General features: G+C 40.6%; 1 protein-coding gene across 6 annotated transcripts in view; it reads right to left on the reverse strand.

Annotated features, from left to right (window-relative positions):
* LOC124594842 (leucine-rich repeat protein SHOC-2-like) overlaps nucleotides 1–27,257 on the reverse strand; it is a 182,758-nt gene that overhangs the window by 60,992 nt on the left and 94,509 nt on the right. For 4 of the 6 annotated variants that reach the window (XR_006978157.1, XR_006978158.1, XR_006978159.1 and 1 more), the window contains exon 5: nucleotides 12,067–12,301. Coding sequence is in view for 3 of the 6 variants with exons in the window: in XM_047133296.1 (XP_046989252.1) it covers nucleotides 12,068–12,301 (234 nt within the window). In the remaining 3 variants the exon portion in view is untranslated. Of the gene's footprint in view, nucleotides 1–11,731; nucleotides 12,302–14,637; nucleotides 14,766–27,257 lie in introns of those variants that run through there. The other 2 variants (XM_047133297.1, XM_047133294.1) reach the window with 2 other exon arrangements.

Consider the following 27,257-nt stretch of genomic DNA (forward strand, 5'->3'; position numbering starts at 1 on the left):
AACGTTGCTTAACTTGCTACTCCCCTTGGGGAGAGGGTGGCCCAACCGCGCCCGGTACCAGTGAATACGTCTCGACAGCAGGGACCATGGGTGAAGCATGTAACACCTGGCGTGTAACATGCGACACACCAGACTCCCCACTGCCGCTACACTCTGAGGCAGCAGCCTGAAGACGGCTGACAGCGGCCATCAACATGTTCAGCTGTTCGCAAACAGTGGCCAGCTCCTCCTGCATCTGTACACAACAGCTACACATCCTATCCATCCTAAGAAATCAATTTACTGTAGAGAGTTAATCAGCTTTTAACTAGACTGCTAATTCACTAAAGGCGGCTGATAGCTGACTAAACTGTGGTTACTAGGCACTTCTTGTTGAAAACAATGAAAGTAGGCACTATCTGTCTCTGGACTGTATTCAAAACAAACACTAGCACTAAGGCACCACACCTGATTAAAGGGACTCTCTCTGACTGTATTCAAAACAAACACAAAATCTATGGAACACTATTACTAGTACTCGAAAATTAAAGATTCCTAAAAGCAAAAACACATGGAAGAAGAAGTGACAAGTAAGAAAAATACAGATAATACTTAAATTAATGTAGCTCGCTGTACAGCAGATGTGAAGCAGACGGCAGTTACGACAACACTGATCATTGACCCTGTCCATCACGAGGGGCTCCGACTGACCACAGGTGCCTATAGGACCAGTCCCATACCCAGCCTCTGTGCTGAGGCTGGGAAACCACTGCTTACCATCCGGCGGCAGCTCCTCACAGTGCATCAGGCTCTGCCTTCATCCGCACTGTTGCTCGTCTGCCTCTGGAATGCATTTTTTCCAACTGCCCGTGAGTCACAATGCCATTTGGGATCTGTGTGCAACGAGTGCTGGAGTCCCTCAGTGTGGAACCAGTATGACCCCAAAGCCAGGGTTTTAACCATCTGCTGCCCTGATTACTGGAGAGGCCCAGAGTAATTTTAGATTTGGTGTTGTACAAGAGAGACTGCACTCCTGCTTCCGTTTTTAATGCGTTAGTTTCTGACATTTTACCTGAGCAGCACAATTATGTAACTGCTTTTTCGTAATGACCACCAACTCCCGCATCTCCAGCCAGAACGAAACTATCATGTGGGATGCAAGCAGCAATCTGAAGGTGGAACAGGGAAGGAGAAGGGGTAATAGTGTATGGGTGGGGTGAGAGACGAATGCTATCTGGTGGAGTGTGCAGGAACTAGACCACCAACAGGCGCAGCGTCAGGAGGTTGTGGGGCATGGAAGTGGGGGAAAAAGGAGCAGAAAAGGAGAGGAGTGGGGAAAGATTGGCAGATAGCTGCAAATAAACAGGGTGGGAGATGAGAATGGGGAGGAATGATAGGACAGGGGAGGGTGTGGGGACAGTACGTTACCGTAGGTTGAGGGCGGGATAGTTATGGGAGTGGAGACTGTGTTGTAAGGATAACTTCCATCTGCACAGTTCAGAAAAGCTGGTGGTGGAGGGAAGGATCCAGATGGCTCAGGTAGTGAAGCAGTCACTGAAATCAAATGTTTTATGTTCAGCTGCGCGTTGTGCTGCAGGGTGATCTACAGTGCTCTTGGCCACAGTTTGGAGGTGGCTGTTCATCCTGGTGGACAGCTGGTTGCTAGTCATACAAATATAAAAAGGTGTGCAACGATTGCAGCAGAGCTGGTGAATGCCATGACTGCTTTCACTGGTGGCCCAGCCACTGATGGAATAGAATAAACCTGTGACAGGACTGGAATAGGACATGCTGGGTGGGTGGGATGGGCACGTTTTGGACCTGGGTCTTCCACAGCGATACGATCGTTGTGGCAAGAGACTGGGACTGGGAGTGGCAATGTGACCAGCTGCCCAAATTAGTAACTTACTTCAAAATTAATAAATCAACCTTGGGGAACAAGAGGGTGGTCAGACTATGGATGAATGAATGAATAAATAAATAAAACAGATGCTTGCCTTGTCTCTCTTTTTTACAAGGTCCCATTATGATTTTTTTTTTTCAATTACAAACATAGTAACTAGAAGGTCTGTATCATTGTGATTATTTTATAGATTTCCTTCTTACTACTAGAAGATGGTCGTGCCTGTAGTGATACAATATATGGTCAATTATTTCACAGGGTCACAATGAATTATATACTGGGAAAAATCTTATTTGTAGTTAACCCTAAGGTATTGATAAACATAAGGAATGTAGTACTAATATTTTATCTAGTCAACACTTTCTTAATTTTCTCTTGTTGTGTCATTATGTGTTTTCTTTGATTAGTTGTGAACTGAGCACTTAACCTTTTATATAAAATTATTAACTAAGCATCATGACTTGAGACTCACATTAGTACAGGATAAAGTTTTGTCTATAAATTCATACAGTATATAGCAGTCATATACTATACAGCAACCACTCAATGATATATTTGTTATGGCTCACAAAATTCTAGTCTTTAGGTGCCCAGCTATTCATAAATTAGCTATCCAAGAAACTCATTGTCTTTCAAAATAATCTGTCTCATTTTAACTCATTGCAGTGTACTGGGATGGTTTACAGTAACAAAATTCTTAAGTAAAGTTAATAATTCAGTGAAACTACATTGTTACTTCCCAACCACCAGATTGCAATCACACAACCATGTATCAATTTAATAGCTTCCCTACTAGTCTAGGAGTATGATAATACACTGTTACATTTTGCCCTAATGAAATCCTCCTAATCATGAAAGTCCAGCCTAAGGAACTGTCAATAAAATAAATTGCAAAACTTAAATAAATGTGAAATATTAAGTAAAATGATATAGGGACAGTCTGTTAGGACAAGGAATGATGTAATTATTCAATCTCTGTTTTATTTGTCTCAAGAAAATTGAATTGTGGCCTTACAGAGGCTAATACTTACAGGGAAACGAAGACCAGTATGGTATGAAGTATCAGTGCAGCCAAAGCAAGCAAAGTGTGCACAGGCAACATTTAACTCATGCCAATGGCATTGTGCAGTGCACCAGAAGGTTAATCGGAACAAAATCCCAACATGTAATATTTCACTCAAAGCTGTGTGAATCCCAATTCCCCAACAACAATCTTCAGTATCAAAAGTCTATGTAAACTCAAAATTAATATACATTAACAAGTCCAGTCTAGATGCATCCTGCACCAACACTCACGTACATAGCTCATAGGCCACCCAAGCTCTTACCACCTAACCAATTCAAGAACAGCAATCAATAGACCTTGATACCAGCTCTGCCTGCTCCTGCCTCAACCATCGCATATGACAGACATTTATTTATTTATTTAGCATCCAATAGATCACACATGTGATATAGGATTTGTCATTTGATTACACGCAACACATAACAACACATACACATAATAAATTGACAAACATATACAAACAGCAAACAAATTACATACACATAGTACATAAGTAGTGTACATACATAGTCAGAAAAGTTATTGCATCCACCATTCCAAATTCTATACAGGTTTTCATATATCCCAAATGTGTTTGAGCAGTAGTAACTGAATATTATTCCTAAAAATGAAAATAATCAATTATGGACAATATAATGTAAATGGATAGATAAAAAAATCTACTCACCAAGACGAGGCAGGACAACACACATGTAAAGAGATACTGAAATTTGCAGGTTTGGGCCCAAACTCTTTGCCTTTACAAATGTCTGCTTGTGTCTGTGTATGTGTGGATGGATATGTGTGTGTGTGCGAGTGTATACCTGTCCTTTTTTCCCCCTAAGATAAGTCTTTCCGCTCCCGGGATTGGAATGACTCCTTACCCTCTCCCTTAAAACCCACATCCTTTCGTCTTTCCCTCTTTCCTGATGAAGCAACCGTTTGTTGCGAAAGCTTGAATTTTGTGTGTATGTTTGTGATTGTTTGTGTGTCTATCGACCTGCCAGCGCTTTTGTTTGGTAAGTCTCATCATCTTTGTTTTTTTTTATATATATAGAAGGAAACATTCCACGTGGGAAAAATTATATATAAAAACAAAGATGAGGTGACTTACCGAACGAAAGCGCTGGCAGGTCGATAGACACACAAACAAACACAAACATACACACAAAATTCAAGCTTTCGCAACAAACTGTTGCCTCATCAGGAAAGAGGGAAGGAGAGGGGAAGACGAAAGGAAGTGGGTTTTAAGGGAGAGGGTAAGGAGTCATTCCAATCCCGGGAGCGGAAAGACTTACCTTAGGGGGAAAAAAGGACAGGTATACACTCACACACACGCACATATCCATCCACACATTCGCATTCGGGAGGACGACGGTTCAATCCCGTCTCCGGCCATCCTGATTTAGGTTTTCCGTGATTTCCCTAAATCGCTTCAGGCAAATGGCGGGATGGTTCCTTTGAAAGGGCACGGCCGATTTCCTTCCCCATCCTTCCCTCACCTGAGCTTGCGCTCCGTCTCTAATGACCTCGTTGTCGACGGGACGTTAAACACTAATCTCCTCCTCCTCCTCCATCCACACATACAGACACAAGCAGACATATTTAAATATGTCTGCTTGTGTCTGTATGTGTGGATGGATATGTACGTGTGTGCGAGTGTATACCTGTCCTTTTTTCCCCCTAAGGTAAGTCTTTCCGCTCCCGGGATTGGAATGACACCTTACCCTCTCCCTTAAAACCCACTTCCTTTCGTCTTCCCCTCTCCTTCCCTCTTTCCTGATGAGGCAACAGTTTGTTGCGAAAGCTTGAATTTTGTGTGTATGTTTGTGTGTCTATCGACCTGCCAGCGCTTTCGTTTGGTAAGTCACCTCATCTTTGTTTTTATATATATATATATATATATATATATATATACACACACACACACACACACACACACACACACACACACACACACACACACATGGAAACATTCCACGCGGGAAAAATATATTTAAAAACAAAGATGATGTGACTTACCATACGAAAGCGCTGGCAGGTCGATAGAAATACAAACAGACACATACATACACACTAAATTCAAGCTTTCGCAACAAACTGTTGCCTCATCAGGAAAGAGGGAAGGAGAGGGAAAGACGAAAGGATGTGGGTTTTAAGGGAGAGGGTAAGGAGTCATTCCAATTCCGGGAGCGGAAAGACTTACCTTAGGGGGAAAAAGGACGGGTATACACTCGCACACACGCATATCCATCCACACATATACAGACACAAGCAGACATATTTAAAGAAAAAGAGTTTGGGCAGAGATGTCAGTCGAGGCGGAAGTGCAGAGGCAAAGATGTTGTTGAATGACAGGTGAGGTATGAGTGGCGGCAACTTGAAATTAGCGGAGATTGAGGCCTGGTGGATAACGGGAAGAGAGGATATATTGAAGAGCAAGTTCCCATTTCCGGAGTTCGGATAGGTTGGTGTTAGTGGGAAGTATCCAGATAACCTGGACAGTATAACACTGTGCCAAGATGTGCTGGCTGTGCACCAAGGCATGTTTAGCCACAGGGTGATCCCCATTACCAACAAACACTGTCTACCTGTGTCCATTCATGCGAATGGACAGTTTGTTGCTGGTCATTCCCACATTGAATGCGTCACAGTGTAGGCAGGTCAGTTGGTAAATCACGTGGGTGCTTTCACATGTGGCTCTGCCCTTGATCGTGTACATCTTCCGGGTTACGGGACTGGAGTAGGTGGTGGTGGGAGGGTGCATGGGACAGGTTTTACACCGGGGGCGGTTAAAAGGATAGGAGCCAGAGGTTAGGGAAGGTGGTTTGGGGATTTCATAGGGATGAACTAACAGGTTACGAAGGTTAGATGGACGGCGGAAAGACACTCTTGGTGGAGTGGGGAGGATTTCATGAAGGATGGATCTCATTTCAGGGCAGGATTTGAGGAAGTCGTATCCCTGCTGGAGAGCCACATTCAGAGTCTGGTCCAGTCCCAGAAAGTATCCTGTCATAAGTGGGGCACTTTTGTGGTTCTTCTGTGGGGGATTCTGGGTTTGAGGGGATGAGGAAGTGGCTCTGGTTATTTGCTTCTGTACCAGGTGGGGAGGGTAGTTGCCGGATGCGAAAGCTGTTGTCAGGTTGTTGGTGTAATGGTTCAGGGATTCCGGACTGGAGCAGATTCGTTTGCCACGAAGACCTAGGCTGTAGGGAAGGGACCGTTTGATGTGGAATGGGTGGCAGCTGTCATAATGGAGGTACTGTTGCTTGTTGGTGGGTCTGATGTGGACGGACGTGTGAAGCTGGCCATTGGACAGGTGGAGGTCAACGTCAAGGAAAGTGGCATGGGATTTGGAGTAGGACTAGGTGAATCTGATGGAACCAAAGGAGTTGAGGTTGGAGAGGAAATTCTGGAGTTCTTCTTCACTGTGAGTCCAGATCATGAAGATGTCATCAATAAATCTGCACCAAACTTTGGGTTGGCAGGCCTGGGTAACCAAGAAGGCTTCCTCTAAGCGACCCATGAATAGGTTGGCGTACGGGGGGGGCCATCCTGGTACCCATGGCTGTTCCCTTTAATTGTTGGTATGTCTGGCCTTCAAAAGTGAAGAAGTTGTGGGTCAGGATGAAGCTGGCTAAGGTGATGAGGAAAGAGGTTTTAGGTAGGGTGGCAGGTGATCGGCGTGAAAGGAAATGCTTCATCGCAGCGAGGCCCTGGACGTGCGGAATATTTGTGTATAAGGAGGTGGCATCAATGGTTACAAGGATGGTTTGCGGGGGTAACACATTGGGTAAGGATTCCAGGCGTTCGAGAAAGTGGTTGGTGTCTTTGATGAAGGATGGGAGACTGCATGTAATGGGTTGAAAGTGTTGATCTACGTAGGCAGAGATACGTTCTGTGGGGGCTTGGTAACCAGCTACAATGGGGCGGCCGGGATGATTGGGTTTGTGGATTTTAGGAAGAAGGTAGAAGGTAGGGGTGCGGGGTGTTGGTGGGGTCAGGAGGTTGATGGAGTCAGGTGAAAGGTTTTGCAGGGGGCCTAAGGTTCTGAAGATTCCTTGAAGCTCCACCTGGACATCAGGAATGGGATTACCTTGGTAAACTTTGTAAGTAGCGTTGTCTGAAAGCTGATGCAGTCCCTCAGCCACATACTCCCAACTATCAAGTACCACGGTCGTTGAACACTTGTCCGCCGGAAGAATGACGATGGATCGGTCAGCCTTCAGATCACGGATAGCCTGGGCTTCAGCAGTGGTGATGTTGGGAGTAGGATTAAGGTTTTTTAAGAAGGATTGAGATGCAAGGCTGGAAGTCAGAAATTCCTGGAAGGTTTGGAGAGGGTGATTTTGAGGAAGAGGAGGTGGGTCCCGCTGTGATGGAGAACGGAACTGTTCCAGGCAGGGTTCAATTTGGATAGTGTCTTGGGGAGTTGGATCATTATGAGTAGGATTAGGATCATTTTTCTTCGTGGCAAAGTGATATTTCCAGCAGAGAGTACGAGTGTAGGACAGTAAATCTGTGACGAGGGCTGTTTGGTTGAATCTGGGAGTAGGGCTGAAGGTGAAGCCTTTGGATAGGATAGAGGTTTCGGATTGGGAGAGAGGTTTGGAGGAAGGGTTAACTACAGAATTAGGGTGTTGTGGTTCCAGATTGTGTTGATTGGAATTTTGAGGTTTTGGAGGGAGTGGAGCTGGAAGTGGGAGATTGAGTAGATGGGAGAGACTGGGTTTGTGTGCAATGAGAGGAGGTTGAGGTTTGCTGGAAAGGTTGTGAAGGGTGAGTGAGTTGCCTTTCCGGAGGTGGGAAACCAGGAGATTGGATAGTTTTTTGGGTGGAGGGTGGCATGCTGTTCTAATTTACGGTTGGCCTGTAGGAGGATGCTCTGAACAGCCGGTGTGGATGTGGGAGAGGAAAGATTAAGGACTTTTATTAAGGATAGGAGTTGACGGGTGTGTTCATTGGCTGAGTTGATGTGTAGGTGAAGGATTAGGTGGGTGAGGGCAATGGATTGTTCAGTTTGGAACTGGTATAGGGACTGATGGAAAGAAGGGTTGCAGCCAGAGATGGGAACTTTAAGTGTGAGGCCTTTGGGGGTAATGCCAAATGTCAGACAAGCCTGAGAAAATAGAATATGGGAGCGTAATCTGGCTAGGGCGAAGGCATGTTTGCGGAGGGAATGTAAATAAAACTTAATGGGGTCATTGTGGGGGTGTTGTGAGGGTGACATGGTATTAGAAGGTGGAAAGTGTAACATGAGGAAATGAAAATGAAAATAAAAATATATGGGGAGGGATAAAGGTGGACTGGAAAGTAAATGGAGATCTGGTGTGAAAAAAGGCGAAAAGGTGTTGGTTACAGCTGGGCTATGTTGGACTTGGGTTGGTAGACAACGATGTGCGCAAAGGTTAGGTGGTTGTGTTGCCGCCAAAACACGTTAGAGGACGGAGAAATTCGGGAAAATTTCGAAAAAACTGCGTGTAATATATTAAAAGGAGTGGTTTTGTGGTGGCAGATTATGAAAATGAGGCTAACATTGTCTGACGAAGAAATAATGACGTTAAAATCTGTGGGAAGCGGCTAAAAATTATCAGTGATGTGGGAAAAACGGAAATGGAAATAAAGTGAAAGTTATTAGAATTAGCAGAAAGGGTTGTTTAAAAGGTGAAATGAACTGTTTGTGAACTAGAAATGGCGGATTTTATAGCGGCGGTAGTGTTGAAAGCGGCAAAAAAATTTTTTTGTTTATGGTTTGGAAGTGGGTTACGTACTATTGAGTATATATAGGCGGGATAAAATTGTATAGCAGATTACGGTAAAAAGGAGAAGGTGAATACAAAGTGAAACTACTGGCAAAAACAGAAAGAGAAAATAAGACGACAGAAAAGATTTCGAAATGCAACAGTGACAATAACAAACGTAATTGTTGGGTTCAAATTAATGATATCAATGTAATAGAGGGAAACATTCCACGCGGGAAAAATATATTTAAAAACAAAGATGACGTGACTTACCATACGAAAGCACTGGCAGGTCGATAGAAACACAAACAGACATATACATACACACAAAATTCAAGCTTTCGCAACAAACTGTTGCTTCATCAGGAAAGAGGGAAGGAGAGGGGAAGACGAAAGGATGTGGGTTTTAACGGAGAGGGTAAGGAGTCATTCCAATCCCGGGAGTGGAAAGACTTACCTTAGGGGGAAAAAGGACGGGTATACACTCGCACACACACATATATCCATCCACACATATACAGACACAAGCAGACATATTTAAAGAAAAAGAGTTTGGGCAGAGATGTCAGTCGAGGCGGAAGCGCAGAGGCAAAGATGTTGTTGAATGACAGGTGAGGTATGAGTGGCGGCAACTTGAAATTAGCGGAGATTGAGACTGGTGGATAACGGGAAGAGAGGATATATTGAAGAGCAATTTCGCATCTCCGGAGTTCTGACAGGTTGGTGTTAGTGGGAAGTATCCAGATAACCCGGACGGTGTAACACTGTGCCAAGATGTGCTGGCCGTGCACCAAGGCATGTTTAGCCACAGGGTGATCCCCATTACCAACAAACACTGTCTGCCTGTGTCCATTCATGCGAATGGACAGTTTGTTGCTGGTCATTCCCACATAGAAGGCTTCACAGTGTAGGCAGGTCAGTTGGTAAATCACGCGGGTGCTTTCACACGTGGTTCTGCCTCTGATCGTGTACACCTTCCGGGTTACAGGACTGGAGTAGGTGGTGGTGGGAGGGTGCATGGGACAGGTTTTACACTGGGGGCGGTTACAAGGATAGGAGCCAGAGGGTAGGGAAGGTGGTTTGGGGATTTCATAGGGATGAACTAACAGGTTACGAAGGTTAGGTGAATGGCGGAAAGACACTCTTGGTGGAGTGGGGAGGATTTCATGAAGGATGGATCTCATTTCAGGGCAGGATTTGAGGAAGTCGTATCCCTGCTGGAGAGCCACATTCAGAGTCTGGTCCAGTCCCAGAAAGTATCCTGTCATAAGTGGGGCACTTTTGTGGTTCTTCTGTGGGGGATTCTGGGTTTGAGGGGATGAGGAAGTGGCTCTGGTTATTTGCTTCTGTACCAGGTCGGGAGGGTAGTTGCGGGATGCGAAAGCTGTTGTCAGGTTGTTGGTGTGAGGGAAACATTCCACGTAGGAAATATATATCTAAAAACAAAGATGATGTGACTTACCAAATGAAAGTGCTGGCAGGTCGACAGACACACAAACAAACACAAACATACACACAAAATTCAAGCTTTCGCAACAAACTGTTGCCTCATCAGGAAAGAGGGAAGGAGAGGGAAAGACGAAAGGATGTGGGTTTTAAGGGAGAGGGTAAGGAGTCATTCCAATCCCGGGAGCGGAAAGACTTACCTTAGGGGGAAAAAAAGGACGGGTATACACTCGCACACAAACAAATATCCATCCACACATATACAGACACAAGCAGACATATTTAAAGACCACTTTCATTTGGAAAGACTTTTTTCCGCTCCCGGGATTGGAATGACTCCTTACCCTCTCCCTTAAAACCCACTTCCTTTCGTCTTCCCCTCTCCTTCCCTCTTTCCTGATGAGGCAACAGTTTGTTGCGAAAGCTTGAATTTTGTGTGTATGTTTGTGTTTGTTTGTGTATCTATCGACCTGCCAGCGCTTTTGTTCGGTAAGTCACCTCATCTTTGTTTTTATATATAATTTTTCCCACGTGGAATGTTTCCTTCCATTATATATATATATATATATATATATAATGGAAGTCGTATTATATATAAAATCAAAGATGAGGTGACTTACCGAACGAAAGCGCTGGCAGGTCGATAGACACACAAACAAACACAAACATACACACAAAATTCAAGCTTTCGCAACAAACTGTTGCCTCATCAGGAAAGAGGGAAGGAGAGGGGAAGACGAAAGGAAGTTGGTTTTAAGGGAGAGGGTAAGGAGTCATTCCAATCCCGGGAGCGGAAAGACTTACCTTAGGGGGAAAAAAGGACAGGTATACACTCGCACACACGCACATATCCATCCACACATACAGACACAAGCAGACATATTTAAAGACCAATATATCAATATGTCTGCTTGTGTCTGTATGTGTGGATGGATATGTGCGTGTGTGCGAGTGTATACCTGTCCTTTTTTCCCCCTAAGGTAAGTCTTTCCGCTCCCGGGATTGGAATGACTCCTTACCCTCTCCCTTAAAACCCACTTCCTTTCGTCTTCCCCTCTCCTTCCCTCTTTCCTGATGAGGCAACAGTTTGTTGCGAAAGCTTGAATTTTGTGTGTATGTTTGTGTTTGTTTGTGTGTCTATCGACCTGCCAGCGCTTTCGTTCGGTAAGTCACCTCATCTTTGATTTTTTATATATATACACACACACACACACACTTATAAAAGAAGGTCTATACGTGTATTCTCCTGCCGCCGCTTGGTTAGTAGATTTTTTGTCTATCCAATTAGATTATATTTTCAAAAATTGATTATTTTTGTTCCAAGCACTGGCCAACCAGATACTTACCTCTGTCCCTCCAGCCTCATTCCAACCCCATTGACTGCATCCCTCTTACTTACCAGTCTGGCCCGTCTGTTATGCTGCAACTTACCAGCCATATATCGTTATATCGCTCAATTAAACCTTCTGTACCATGAACAATATATGTATATGACTTATTGCTTGTAACTTCCGACCACATACAAGTTTTCCCTTTTGTTCCACTTTAAATTACTTTGCATGATTATTGATAGACATTTACAAGCTTATAATGTTAAGTGAAAAATAAGTATGAAAATAATTTTCATCCACAAGGTTATTTAATACTTAAATTAAAAACTACATTAATCCAGATCTTGCCAAATATGTTACATCGAATATTTCAATCTAAACTAACTTAGTAGCTAATAATAATGTTGCTGTTCATCCACCGTAGTACTAAAAAATTGATACATGGTACCAAATGTTTTTCACAGATGTATCCCACACTTAGTTGAGACTCAGTACTTAACTGTAACTTCCACTTTGTCTTTCACATTGAACACTTATTTTACAAGCTTTTTTCCAGTCATATAACTGATATTCAGACATTAATGGCATATGCATGCTTACAGGAAATATAACATATTGTACCTTAGATTCCTGAGCCAAGAAATTTGCACAACCCAGGTAATGTCTCGGTTATAAAAGCAGCTGGTTCATATTGATCTTCATCATCACTCTCTTCATCATTATGACTGGCATCTGTACTATCAATTTCACTAGATGCAACAGAGTTCTCCCAGTCTTCTGATTCACTTTCTGAAGTTTGGTTTAAGTCTTCTGAATTCATAATATCAGTTTTAGTAGCCCATAGATTTGGGAATTTCTGAAAACAAAGTAATAGTAGTAAATCTTTATTGTACATAAAACACACATTTATTGCTCCACTGACGTTTAGTGCTACATTAGAATGATAATTTCATAAAATAAATTAACTGGATGCACTAAATGCACGTTTTTGAGAAGCATACATGCCTACACCTTTTTTCTCCTGTATCTTTTCTTAGTACACATCTTGAGAGAAATAATTGTAACACACCTACCATAATCAAAATTTACCTGCTCCTTTTATCACTTCAACTGTATAATCATCACAAAGTAAGTTTTCCTTTTGTGGAAATGAATCACATAGCACTTTTCAAATTCTTAGTGGACAGCCTCACTGAGCTAGTTATTTGATTACTTTAAATCATACTACGATCAACACTTTTAATTGATGTAACTTTTGAAGCAACCAGTTTCCAACAATATTTGCAATGTTCATTTACAAAAAGTCTCACCTTAGGTATATGTTTGCCAGAAAGACTACTGTTCACTACACCAATTAAAGAAAAGAAAAAAAAGAGCAAGCATTCATTAATCCAAAGTTTGGTAGAATTCCTTGACAGGAAAGATCTGCAGAATGACTATATAGCTCAAACAATAATCAAGTTAACAAAATAGCTCACCTTACACACAGCCATGAGTATAAATAATACACTGCTGGTACATTTCATTAAATTATAATCTACCTACACGGTAAAAGATATATATGGCATATGGTATTGTTGGCTGGGATATCCTGCAGGTTGGGTCCAGCCACATGTTGGAAAGAGTGCTCTTCCTCCACACACTTTGGTCTCTGTGAGAGTTGTCTTATGTGTATTTATAGTTTCTAGATGTGTGAGTAGTGTAGTGTTTATGTTTGTGTTGTATGACGATGAGAGAAGGGAGAGGGTGGAACCCAGTGTCACCACAGGCAAAATAATATGAAATGGTTTTTCATATTACAGAAAAGAGCCTAGAGGATCAGAACAAATGTGAAATTGGAAAAATCTTTTAAAAGCCTATAAACTAATTTTACTTAAAATAATGGAAAGGCAACCACCCACGTATAGCAGATTGATGTGTGGCAAATAGACATTCACAACAGAAAGCAGTGTTCACTAGTTTTTAATCTCTCTGGCTCTTTTCTAGAAGAAGATACACACATTCACACAAACAGCCACAGAGACACCCAAACATGACAAATTCAGTTGCAGGCAGGCACAACAAAAAGAATGGTACACATTTAGCTTTTGGCCAAAGCCTTTTTCAGAAAAGAAAACACACACACACACACACACACTTTCACTCAAGGAAGCAGACCACAAGCACATATGACTCTCATCTCTGGCAGCTCAGTATGGAATGTCACTGGAATGCCATTGGCATTCCGGTCCAAGCTGCTGGGGATGGCTGTCATGTGCGTCTGAGGTGTGCTTGCTTGTGTGAATGTAGGTGTGTCTTCTTTTCTGAAGAAGGCTTTGGCTCACAGCTAAATGCATCCTGGAAATCGAATGAATATTGAATTTGATCCCGATGCTGGTAGTAACGCCAATTGGGCAACAGAGGAACTGAACCCAGTCATTTCTGAAAGGAAATTCCTGAAATAAGTAAAAAAGCATATCAATTCACAATGGTATTTAAGAAAATGCAGTACTGATAAATAAGTGACCATACCAATTTCTGTGCAGATTAATATTACCCTTGACAAATGTGACTGAGAACTGTCAATGCATATGACTGATATGCATATGATAGATATGAACAAGCGTGACAAACAGTCCGCCGCTCAAATCAATACCACTCTTACTGAGTACAATATGGAATTAGCTACTCACATTGATTTCCCATTTGTCAAGTATTTCTGCCAAAATTTCGGTACTTAGGAAAACTTACGAAGGCATTCCAGAGGCAGTAAAGAAGACAACAACAAATGTACAGTAACTGCAGACACTGCAGTCAAGCGCTGTAACCACTGTGCACCAATTCTCTCAGAGAGTTGAGAGTTTAGTACTTGACACTGAAGAAGTGGTACGTTAGTGCTTAGAAGCCAAAGATCAAAAATTCTACTACAAATTCACTAAATGGTTGGAAGAGAAGAACAAAGAGGTTAATGAAAAGTTAAATACAGAGTGGAAAGATATTGCACAGTGAATTAATGCAGAGGCAACACTTGGTTCGGGTGCTGTGGGTGAAACCATTCAAAATGATCCAGCAGATACAAAGCATGTGTGAAGCGTGACATTCCTGAGTGGAGTGAACACTTGTCAATGACTTACACTGCAAGGTTATGGTACCCCCGCACCAAATTACGTTCCTGAAATGTATGAATCGGTTGATCCTTACCACCAAACTTACCCGAATGATTCAGCACCAATGAGTCCCCATCAAGAGTATGAATGAATAGGTGGGGGAAGCATCCACTTTAGTGGCACTACTTCTTGAAGAAAGGTTATTGAAGCACCGACAGTTTCAGGCATATTTACCTGAAAAGAAATCCCCACACCCTGTTTTCTTTATAAAGGCTTTTAGAGGTGTCTCGCCTAGATTATGGGATGAAAGGCAGAAAATTCAGTTTGTGACAGTATATATTCAGGGTGAAGGGACTAGAGGTGTTGGTAAATTATCAGTATACTGATACTTTTTCCAATAAATATTGACATATACTGGTGATATGCTTTTCACTGATATATTTATATCAAAATGGCAATATCGAGTGCTGGTATTTTTATTGTATATCCTATTTTTTTCGCAATTTCAATAAATGTTTGAAGTAGTTGTTTTGAAACTATGGTAGAACATAATTTTACTTTCATTGTGTGAAGGAGTGTTATTTCTTAAGCTTTCTCTTTGACTGCATGAAACAAGTATAAATGGCAGAAAGAAGAAGTCCATTTGCACTAGGAGTTGGTGGTGTAAATGGAATAATAAGACACCAATGTGAAGAAATAGCACACCAGTTGCATTAAAATCAATTTTTAACACAACTAATGTGCTATTTCTACACATCAGCATTCTTCAAAACCAGTAGCTGAAACTGATGAACAAAAATCTAAATGACAAGATTCGCCTTCACCATGGGTGGAGGGGGAAATGCTAAGGTAATCAGCAGTCAGCACTACCAACAGAAACAGCAACATTTAACTTCACCATGCAATTTTGACACTTTAACTGCTAGGTTGCTGGCGTTTGCAGAAATGAAAAAACAGGGAAGTCGACATGAAGTGTTCAGACACATCTGATATGTGATGAAACCGAACTACGGACCCATCTGACACCATTTATTGTGCCACATACCTGCAGTTACTATTGTTAGCAAAGTGTTATTGACAAGAGTGAACCTGCACTGCATCATTTTCCTTTCAATTCCTGTCCTGAGGGGGATAAGCAGGCTGCTAGCTCGTTGATGTAGGCTGCTAGCTTGTTGATGTACAGAATACCTAACAATAAATCAATACTTAAATATAGATAGCTATAAAACTGGCACTATATTTACAATGTGCAGCTGATATTTTCTTGGCTGGTACATTATATTTTTCAGTAACTATATCAATAGTTCTTTTGATATATCGAGGTCTGACTGTGATACTTTTTTAAAATATCGATATATCAGATTCCTGATATTAAAAATATCAACAGTCATAGAAGGGACCCTGTGAACAGCCACATCTGCCGATAAATACACTACATATGACGAGTTTGAGAAGGCTTTCCTGGTACGTTTTGGTCAGGAGCATCTTATAAAGGAGGTTTTTAGCCTATGAGCTTGTAACTCCAAACAGAGTAGCTTGAGAAAATACTTTGAGCGCTATATCAATAAGACAAGATACTGGGACAATCCTATCGCATAGATTTGCTGTGGGTTCTAAACATAATATTGCTGATTAATATACTTAAGAAGCTAATCACAAAACCAGACAATGATTTGAAATACTTTCTTTCGGCCCTAGATTCGACAGGTTTGATACAAGATGTTTTCAAATATGCTAACAGGAATGGTGGTTCACAGCTTGTCGACACCAGCTCGCAGCCATCAATCCTGGGTGCAGTAACAGGTGATGTGGCAATGACACAGTGCCACAGACCACACTGCTGAATTAAAACAATCATGTAATAACAGCCGCCAGTTCAACGCAGGGTACCACACAAATCGCAATTGGACTGCACAGAACCAGTGGCATTCCAATTATGGTAACCAGTAGCAGCAAAATCATGAAAATTGGCCAGCGCCACAAAATTCTGAGTATGCTAACAGACAGGCAGACAATGCAAGGCCTACACAAAATTGGTCACCACCTCAAAACAGTAATTTTGACAACTGAACTATACAGAACATTCTCTAAATTGGCTGTGACCTGAGAATCACATGGTTTGTATCATTGAGGTGACAAGTGAGCACACCTCAACAACGAATAAAGTGTCAAATTAGATGCAACTACATCGTACTTCCTGATGACAGTCACAGGAAGGAAAGGGGGCTCTATTTCCACCAAGCAGCTACATATGTTGCAATATAATGACGGCGTAGGCATTAGGAAAGAGCTCTGTGATGCCTTTAAATTGTGTATTGAACCAGTAAAAAAACTAATTCAGACCACAATTAACGTAGTTATGAGAGAAATTTGACCATTGTTATACCTGACGCAGGTGCAACCAAGAATGTTTTTGCTGACAGTTCCCTTAGAAGAACAAACAATGGAAAAAATGAAAGGACCTACTCTATCAGTGCAGAATTGTTTGGTATTAGGCACTATTGGTGCTAAGTGACAGAGCATAGATAAGCAAGTGCAGGTTCAGCTTAAATTTGAGGACAGAACCGTTAGTTGCAGGTTTCTTGTGGTGAAGGTGCCCTATTGGGCATGGAGTTTTTGTGAGGAAGGAACACAAGGATAGACCTTCCAAGCAGCTAGTTGGTGGTAGAGAGGTTGTATTAAATTTAATTAAAACAAAGGCACATCATGGTAAATTTTGTCAAGGAGTTGAAGCAAGACTCATACAATCTCAGGTGTCGTACACACGCCATCACCCTGTTCATCTTAATACTGCATCTGTTACTAAAATTCTGAAGAGGGTATCTGTAACCCTGCATGTGAATACAACAAAATGAAAAACATCAGAATGTTTGTCTGATAAGCAGCAGCTCGAATTAGTAAACTTCTTGATGTGCTGTATTAAAGTTTTCTCCAGTAAACCTGGAGGGGTATAAGTATCATATGGAGGTGGTCCGCCACAAGACATATTTGCATGCAGCCTATGCTAGAAGGGAGGCCATAAAACATGAAATTCTAAAGATGTTGTCCTCTTACAGTAGTCTACTCTTAGCCGTACCAAAGTCTAGTGGAGGCATGCGTCTTGATTTGGTTGTGAGATCCATCTGCAAAATAATAGTTCTGATAAGAACCCAACACGACATAGTAGAGGGACCAATCAAAAAATCTACAGAGTACATTTTGTATTCATGATACATCTCTCCTTCTCCTATTGCCAGATAACCTTAATGGAGGAATCATGAAAACATCCCGCCTTTATTTTTGGGGGAAGGTCATACTGACTTAAAGTATCATCTTTCAGGCTGAATGTGAGCACTAGAGTTTTCATAACAGCCCTGGACACTGTTTAAGGACTGGAAGTATTAGATAAAGTTACACTCTATGTGGATGACCTGCTAGTAGCAACTGCAAATTGGGAGGAACATCTTAAACTGCTTAAGAAAGTTGTAAAGAAGTTCTTGAATAGTGAAGTCACAGCTAACTTAGAAAAGTCAAAATTTCCAAGGGACAAGATCAAATTTTAAGTCACACTGTCCCACCCTAAGGAGCTGTACCAGATCATGAAAAGATCACACTACTGAAAATTTTCCCCCTCTACTGATGAAACAACAACTGAAAGCATTTCTAGGACTTACTTCATTTTTAGAAGGTTTGTTCCTAATCAGTTATTGAACACCAGTGAATTGCTGAATCTCTCGCATAAGAATGGTAATTGGTTCTGGTTAAAGTAACTTCTGGCGTGCCACAGGGGAGTGTTATGGGACCATTGCTTTTCACAATATATATAAATGACCAGTAGATAGTGTTGGAAGTTCCATGCAGCTTTTCGCGGATGATACTGTAGTATACAGAGAAGTGCAGCATTAGAAAATTGCAGCGAAATGCAGGAAGATCTGCATCAGATAGGCACTTGGTGCAGGGAGTGGCAATTGTCCCTTAACATAGACAAATGTAATGTATTGCAGATATATAGAAAGAAGGATCCTTTATTGTATGATTATATGATAGCGGAACAAACACTGGTAGCAGTTACTTCTGTAAAATATGTGGGAGTATGCGTATGGAAAGATTTGAAGTGGAATGATCATATAAAATTAATTGTTGCTAAGGCGGGTGCCAGGTTGAGATTCATTGGGAGAATCCTTAGAAAATGTAGTCCATCGACAAAGGAGGTGGCTTACAAAACACTCGTTCGACCTATACTTGAGTATTGCTCATCAGTGTGGGATCCGTACCAGATCGGGTTGACGGAGGAGATAGAGAAGATCTAAAGAAGAGCAGCGCGTTTCGTCACAGGGTTATTTGGTAAGCGTGATAGCGTTATGGAGATGTTTAGCAAACTCAAGTGGCAGACTCTGCACGAGAGGCGCTCTGCATCACGGTGTAGCTTGCTATCCAGGTTTCGAGAAGGTGCGTTTCTGGATGAGATATCAAGTATATTGCTTCCCCCTACTTATACCTCCCAAGGAGATCATGGATGTAAAATTAGAGAGATTCGAGTGCGCACGGAGGCTTTCCAGCAGTCATTCTACCCGTGAACCATACGCGACTGCAACAGGAAAGGGAGATAATGACAGTGGCACGTAAAGTGCCCTCCGCCACACACCGTTGGGTGGCTTGCGGAGTATGAATGTAGATGTAGATGTAGATGTAGATAGGTGCCTGGAAGATTTTAACAAAATAAAGCAAACTATAATCACTCATTGCCATACAATGATGCAGCACCTGTGGTTCATTCCTCGATGATGTCACTTTATTACTAATACAAAACATTTATTGAGAATTACACTTTCACAAAAAATATCAATGTTCAACAAACAGTGAGATTTCATCACTTTCTCAGTCAATAATCCACGGATAAAACAATTTTGAACGATCTATGCAGAGACCCTTTTACGTGTGTTCCAACAATGAAAAGTGTATAAAATCTGTGATTCTGTGTCCAATAAGCATGACTGTGATTCATGTAAATGTTACTAAATATACGATTTTGAGTCAGGGCACTAACTGCATAGAAAATATGATGACATCCCTTCCTTTGTTGGTTTTTTCTCCTTGGTTCTTTTTTCCAGTGAGATGATTCCAGTTGAGGCGGGACAGTGAACTCAAAACCATAAATGAGCAAAGAACATTAGAATAGCTATGAGTAGAAAATTATTTTGTTCTCACTCACAAACTTATCAATGAAGCAATTGCCTGAATGTTGTTTTTTAGAAATTACTATATTTGTAAAGTTTCCTTAATAATTCATTCACCAAATAATTTGTTTTCTATTTCTTATCTTACATTTTGTGTTTTTTTTACTAAAAGGTAACATCAAAATAATATGCTGAGAGATAACTTCCACCCCCAACTGCAGTTGAATGCTTGTAGTGTATACTGTTGAAATGATAACTACAAGTATTTAAAGGAGGTAATAAAATGTTTCACTACTTTTTTTTGCGCTAAACTTATAGTTTCATAATTGATAATGTTGTTATAAAAAGAACTATGATTTTGATGTATGTTCAAATATTTTATTTGAAATATCGATACAATTAAAACAGTGTGGGTCTGATTGGATTACATTTCTGAACAATGACATCTGCTGGCTTTCCCAGTGGACCAATATAACACAGATCTGTTGTTGTTGTGGCCTTCAGTCCAGAGACTGGTTTGATGCAGCTCTCCATGCTACTCTATCCTGTGCAAGCTTCTTCATCTCCCAGTACCTACTGGAACCTACATCCTTCTGAATCCACTTAGTGTATTCCTCTCTTGATCTCCCTCTACAATTTTTACCCTCCATGCTGCTTTCCAATAGTAAATTGGTGATCACTTGATGCCTCAGAACATGACCTACCAACCGATCCCTTCTTCTAGTCAAGTTGTGCCACAAATTTCTCTTCTCCCCAATTCTATTCAATACCTCCTCATTAGTTATGTGATCTGCCCATCTAATCTTCAGCATTCTTCTGTAGCATCAAGTTTCGAAAGCTTCTATTCTCTCCTTGTCCAAACTATTTATCATCCATGTTTCACTTCTATTCATGGCTATACTCCATACAAATACTTTCAGAAATGATTTCCTGACACTTAAATTTATAATCGATGTCAACAAATTTCTCTTCTTCAGAAACCTTTTCCTTGCCATTGCCAGTCTACATTTTATATCATCTCTACTTCGACCATCATTAGTTATTTTGCTCCCCAAATAGCAAAACTCATTTACTACTTTAAGTGTCTCATTTCTTAATCTAATTCCCTCAGCATCACCCGAGTTAACTCGAATACTTTCCATTATCCTCGTTTTGCTTTTGTTGATGTTAATCTGATATCCTCTTTTCAAGACACTGTCCATTCCATTCAACTGTTCTTCCAGGTCCTTTGCTGTCTCTGACAGAATTACAGTGTCATCAGCGAACCTCAAAGTTTTTATTTCTTCTCCATGGATTTTAATTCCTACTCCAATTTTTTTTTGTTTTTGTTTCCTTTACTGCTTGCTCAATATACAGATTGAATAACATCGGGGGTAGGCTACAACCCTGTCTCACTCCCTTACCAACCACTGCTTCCCTTTCATGCCCTTCGACACTCATAACTGCCATCTGGTTTCTGTACAAATTGTAAATAGCCTTTCCCTCCCTGTATTTTACCCCTGCCACCTTCAGAGTTTGAAAGAGAGTATTGCAGTCAACATTTTCAAAAGCTTTCTCTACAGCTACAAATGCTAGAAATGTAGGTTTGCCTTTCCTTAATCTATCTTCTAAGATAAGTCATAGGGTCAGTACTGCCTCACATGTTCCAACATTTCTATGGAATCCAAACTGATCTTCCCCGAGGTCGGCTTCTACCAGTTTTTCCATCCGCCTGTAAAGAATTTGTGTTAGTATTTTGCAGCCGTGACTTATTAAACTGATAGTTCAGTAATTTTCACATCTGTCAACACCTGCTTTCTTTGGGATTGAAATTATTATATTCTTCTTGAAATCTGAGGGTATTTCGCCTGTCTCATACATCTTGCTCAGCAGATGGTAGAGTTTTGTCAGGGCTGGCAGGGGAACACAGATCTACAGATAAAAATAAAGATGGTGGAGTTCAATAAGGTAAATTGCTCTTGTTTTAAAGCAGGGAATTTTCGTGTGATGCACTACATTGCACACTTTTCAGTAAAATCATCCATCCTCAATGAAAGTTCCCTCCATATCATGACAGTTTGAATGTTCTAAAATACCCCCCCCCCCCCTCCCCTCCCCCCATTTGCAAACTGTTAAAAGCTTGCCATTCCATTGAGTAATGACTCATCTGGCTCTCATCTAAAAGACAGGAGGGGAAAATGTTTCAGCAGTAATTATGCTGAAGTCATCATGATTCATGATTGTCCCCTGGACATTACAAAAGGCGGGACATGTTTCTTAATAGGGCATGTGATCACCACATATGACAATGCGTGATCTGCATCATGCTCTCATGTTGGCCACAAGGTTGATAAGAAGTTCTTGTGGTAGGGCATTGCATCCCTAAACTAGTCTGGTTGACAACTGCTAGATGATTGATTAGATTAGATTAGATTAGTTTTTCGTTCCCTACACCTGTGCTAAGGAGATCCTTGTGGATGTGGAACATGTCAATTTTTTTTAAGCTGAAATAACAATAGTAATAGTACGAATATATACAATACATCATTTGTTTCTATTAAAAAATTCGTCAATGGAGTAGTAAGTCTTTCAGGCTCCTTTTAAACTGATCTTAATCTGTAACTAAATTGACGGTCCCTGTGGACATGCTGCAACACATCTTCCCAATGCATCTCACATGTGCTCAATGGGTTTTAAACCAGACTGTTTGGCAGGCCATTCATTTTGTATATAACAGCATCATCTGCAAAAAGCATGATTTTATTATCAATATTGTCTGCAAGGTCATTCATATACAATATGAACACCAAGGATCCCAACACACTTCCCTGGGGTATACCAGGAGTTACTTCTCCATCTGGTGATGACTCTCCATCCAAGATAACATGCTGTGTCCTCTCTACCAGAAAGTCCTCAATCCAGTCACAAATTTCATTTGATACTCCATATGATAAAACTTTTGACAATAATAGTAGAAGTGGTTCTAAGTCAAATGCTTTCTGGAAATCAAGAAATACTGCATCTACCTGGTTGCCTGGATCCAAATCTTTCAGTGTGTCATGTGAGAAAAATGCAAGCCAGGTTTCACATGATTGGTGTTTGCAGAATCCACGCTGGTTGGGACTGATGAGGTCATTCTGTTAAAGATACCTCATGATTCTACAACAAAATAATGTCAAGGATGTTGGATGGTAGTTTTGTGGATCACTTCTACTACTCTCCTGGTAGATGGATGTGACCTGTGCTTTTTTCCAAGAACTGGGCATGGTTTTCTGTTCAAGGGATCTACAATAAGTTAACATGAGAAATGGGGCTAACCCAGCTGCAAATTCAGTATGGAATCTGGAATGGATTCCACCAGACCCTGGAGCTTTGTTCAGTTTTAATGATTTCAACTGTTTCCCAACCTAATACTTATTTCATTCATCTTTTCAATAGTACAAGGATTGAACTGTATTTTTCTCTGTAAATGAACATTTGAACGCGGAGTTAAGCATTTCAGCCTTTGCTTTTCTACCTTCAGTTTCAGCCTGTCTCATTTGCCACTACAGCCATGACATATAACTAGAATTTCTTTGGGTTCTGCAAAAGATCATTTGACAACATTCTGCTACAGTAGTCACTAGAGACATCACACATTGCTCTCTTGAAAGCCAAACACATTTCATTCAGCGTCTCTCTACCTACAGCTCTACGTTTTGTTTCACACCTGTTTTACAGTAATCTCTGTTTCTTTCTAGTGACTGTACACCATGGAGGTTCCCTCCCATTATAACTGTTCTGTAAACTTGAGCCATAGGTCCTCTACATGGTCCTACCTTGTGCTGAAAGTTTCACATTCCTCACTGAGATAAGACACTACTAGTTTTTTATAGAGGTATGTCCCTTTGGTTGTTGTATGGAGTGTCTTTTCTAATATACTGCATATGTATAACAATACTTTGTGTGTGTGCGAGTGTATACCTGTCCTTTTTACCCCCTAAGGTAAGTCTTTCCGCTCCCGGGATTGGAATGACTCCTTACCCTCTCCCTTAAAACCCACATCCTTTCGTCTTTCCCTCTCCTTCCCTCTTTCCTGATGAGGCAACAGTTTGTTGCAAAAGCTTGAATTTTGTGTATATGTTTGTGTTTGTGTGTCTGTCGACCTGCCAGCACTTTCATTTGGTAAGTCACATCATCTTTGTTTTTAAATATATTTTTCCCGCGTGGAATGTTTCCCTCTATTATATTCATAACAATACTTTTCTTTAGACTTACTTCGTAGTTTATAATTTCATATATCACATAACCACACACCTGCTTACCAGCAGACTTATCATTTTCATGATAATGTTTCTTATGCTTTTTCCACATATTTCAGTTCTTACTGCTTAGTGGGAATTTGTTATGGTATATTACATTAGATTTATAATTTGGGTCATTAGAAATGTTTTATTAAATAAGTTGTATCGTATGAGTCTGTGATCGATAAACTGAATTGATATATCTTTATATTTTTGTTTATTAGTTATTATTAGTGTATGGAACGTGATGATACACATAGTTATGTGGTCGACCTCCAGTAAGTGGTATATGTTTTCCTAGTGAACGACAACATGTAATCCAATGTTTTACCTTCAGTCTGTACTCGTCAGTATATGACTATATGGTTTTACTTCAGTTGTATCACAGGCATTGTATTAGCATTATACCATGATTATCTACACATAACATGAAATATTATCCTCCATTTAGTTGGTTCTTTTTTACATTATGACACATATACTTTGCTCCCTAGTTTAAGTCAATACAGTATGCAACTGTTCACTTATTTTATTCCTTAATTTATCTGTGACTTCGATGTAACTTCCTGTACAGTTTGGTACTGTTATTTTATTACATATTGCTACTGTATGTAGGACTTGGACCACCTTCCTTTTTTATATCTACTACGTCATACTGTTACCATTGTGTCTGAACACAGGGGCCTGAAGACAGCGTAGTAAATTGTTGAAACTGGCAGCCAAATAAAATCACAGTTTGGAAATTAGACAGCTGAAAGGTGTTTGATTTGACGTTCTGTACTGAACAGCTGAGTCCCACAACTATCTCTGAAAAGTTGGACATTCAGAGGTCTTTTATCTAGTTTACTGAACATACATATCTTTCTGCTTGGTTTAGTTGTCCTTTGTACTTTGGTATTCATTGTTGCCACAACTGTGTCATAGTAGCTGATACCAATTTTGATGTGGACATCCTCAAAGAGGTCAGGTCTATTTGTTGCCAATAGGTCTAATACATTTGCATCATGAGTCCCTTCCGAACTACCTGTTTCACAGTGTCACAATAATGTTGACCAGTGAATGTACCATTTTCAAAGATTTGGAGGTCAGTGTGCCCCAGCAACATTATCCCTCACCACACTGTGACACCTGGACCACTAAAACAATCATGTTTGACAAAGTTCCTAGGTGCTTTAATTGTTCCCACCTGTCACCACATGAGGGTAAATCCAGCATTGTTGAACATGATTGTTTTGATAGTCCAATGTTATCGTGTTGGAAGACATAATGCTGCATGGGTGTATAGACCCCCAAATCTTTGAACACAGTACACCCACTGGTCAGTGGCATTATGAAACTACACTTTCCCCCTGTGCAGCTTTTCAGGGGTGCATTCAGCCAGACTTCATTTTGGAGATGACACAGCACAACAGCATCAAACAGCATGGGAATGAAAGGATGTTTGGCAAAAGGACTGGTCTGCCCATTTTCCTGACTTAAATCCCATCGAGCACATGCTGGATGTGTTGGGGGGGATGTAGTGTGTAGCACATCCACATGCACCGACAATCCTCCAACAACTGTCATACCCAATGGTGGAGGACAAGAATGCCCTATCACAAGAACTCCTTACCTACCTTGTGGCTAGCATGGGTGCACATTGCAGAGTATGCATTGCCATCCATAGTGATCACACACCTTATTAAGAACCACATCCTGCATTTTGTAATATCCAGGGAACCACCATGAATCACAGTGACTTTGGCATATTTACTGTCTTAATGTGTCATTTGTGTTGATCTCATTGCATATTTCTTTCAGTTACCTTCTGTACTTTATATGTATGGTCCAAGATTCATTAAGCTATGTTACTTGGGAGTGATACATCATTACTTTTGTCTATAAGTTCTGCAGAACAGTATATTTTGTTGACACCAGCCTGCACAGGGAGAAAGGATCATCGTAATAAAATAAGAGAAATTAAATCTTGCATGGAAGGTTTAAATGTTCATTTTTGCAGTGCAGTATTCGAAAGTGGAATGGTAGAGAAATAGCCTGCCAGGCATTTAATTGTTAATTGCAGAGTAGATATGTAGATGTAGATTAAGCAAAAAGAGAACTAGAAGAGAATGTTCATGAGTGTATGAAGATGTTATTTCCAGTATAAGACAGCTGGTGATGAACTACTTACCTGAGGGGTGATGAACTACTTACCTGAAGAACTATTTCACTGCCAAGCTAAGACTTTAGCTTCACTATTACACTTAAGAAAATATCCACAGAGGAAACTGCAAGTGCCTAAAATGTCTTTGTTTTCTCTTCTGGAGGTTCAGATGAAGGAAGTAAAACTGGACATAGTAAGAATTCAGCAGAAAGCAAAATCACACAAAACAACATGTCAGCCTTGCGAGGAAAGCGCTTGTTGAATTCGGGAGAAATACATCCATTACAATTGCAAGAATGGAAAACTGGACATAGTAAGAATTCAGCAGAAAACAGAATCACACAAAACAACATGTCAGCCTTGCGAGGAAAGTGCTTGTTGTATTCAGGAGATACATCCATTACAATTGCAAGAATAGATAAGGGAAATCCCTTAATAGTTATGGATACAGCAGCATATTGTAAGAAGATGGAACACCTGTTGGCTAGTCCAAATGCAATATTTTAAATGTATCTGGTGAAGAGTATCAAAAGAAAGCTGGAAAATCTATTATCAACTCCAGAATGGACAATTCTACCACCAAAACTCTCCCACTCCAACACCCTGCTTCACACAGAATACATAAGACTATCAATGATATACAAAAAAGGATAGATACTGAGTCCTAGTGAATGAGATTAATGTCACAATATACTTTTTGACGAGTCATTTATTGATAAAACTGGAACATTAACATTGTACCTGAGAAAAACATTTTCATGAGCTCCAACATGATGTCAGTATTTAAACAAAAACGCAAAAATAAAAACATTGGAAACAAGGGAGATTTTTGGGAATAAGACTACTCCACATACATGTGACATAGTCTAATTTTGATTGTGACTCAGCTATTTCAAATACAAAGAAGAATTATATAAATAGTCATTTGCACTGCTAAGAGCTTTGCCACTTTGCCATGAATAACTGATGTTTTGGAGAATTTTATACAATAGGTGTGGAACTAATATAGGTCTACTGCCACTGCTATAAGGATGAAAGATTAGATATATGACTGCAAAGTAAAGTAGCACTACGTAATTATCACCATTTCTTAGATTAACTTCACCTTGAATGTGGAGAGTGGAGATGATCTCTATTGCCTAAATGTTTTGGCTTATAAAAGATC

Source organism: Schistocerca americana, chromosome 2, assembly GCF_021461395.2.
Source record: "Schistocerca americana isolate TAMUIC-IGC-003095 chromosome 2, iqSchAmer2.1, whole genome shotgun sequence".
NCBI lineage: Eukaryota > Metazoa > Arthropoda > Insecta > Orthoptera > Acrididae > Schistocerca > Schistocerca americana.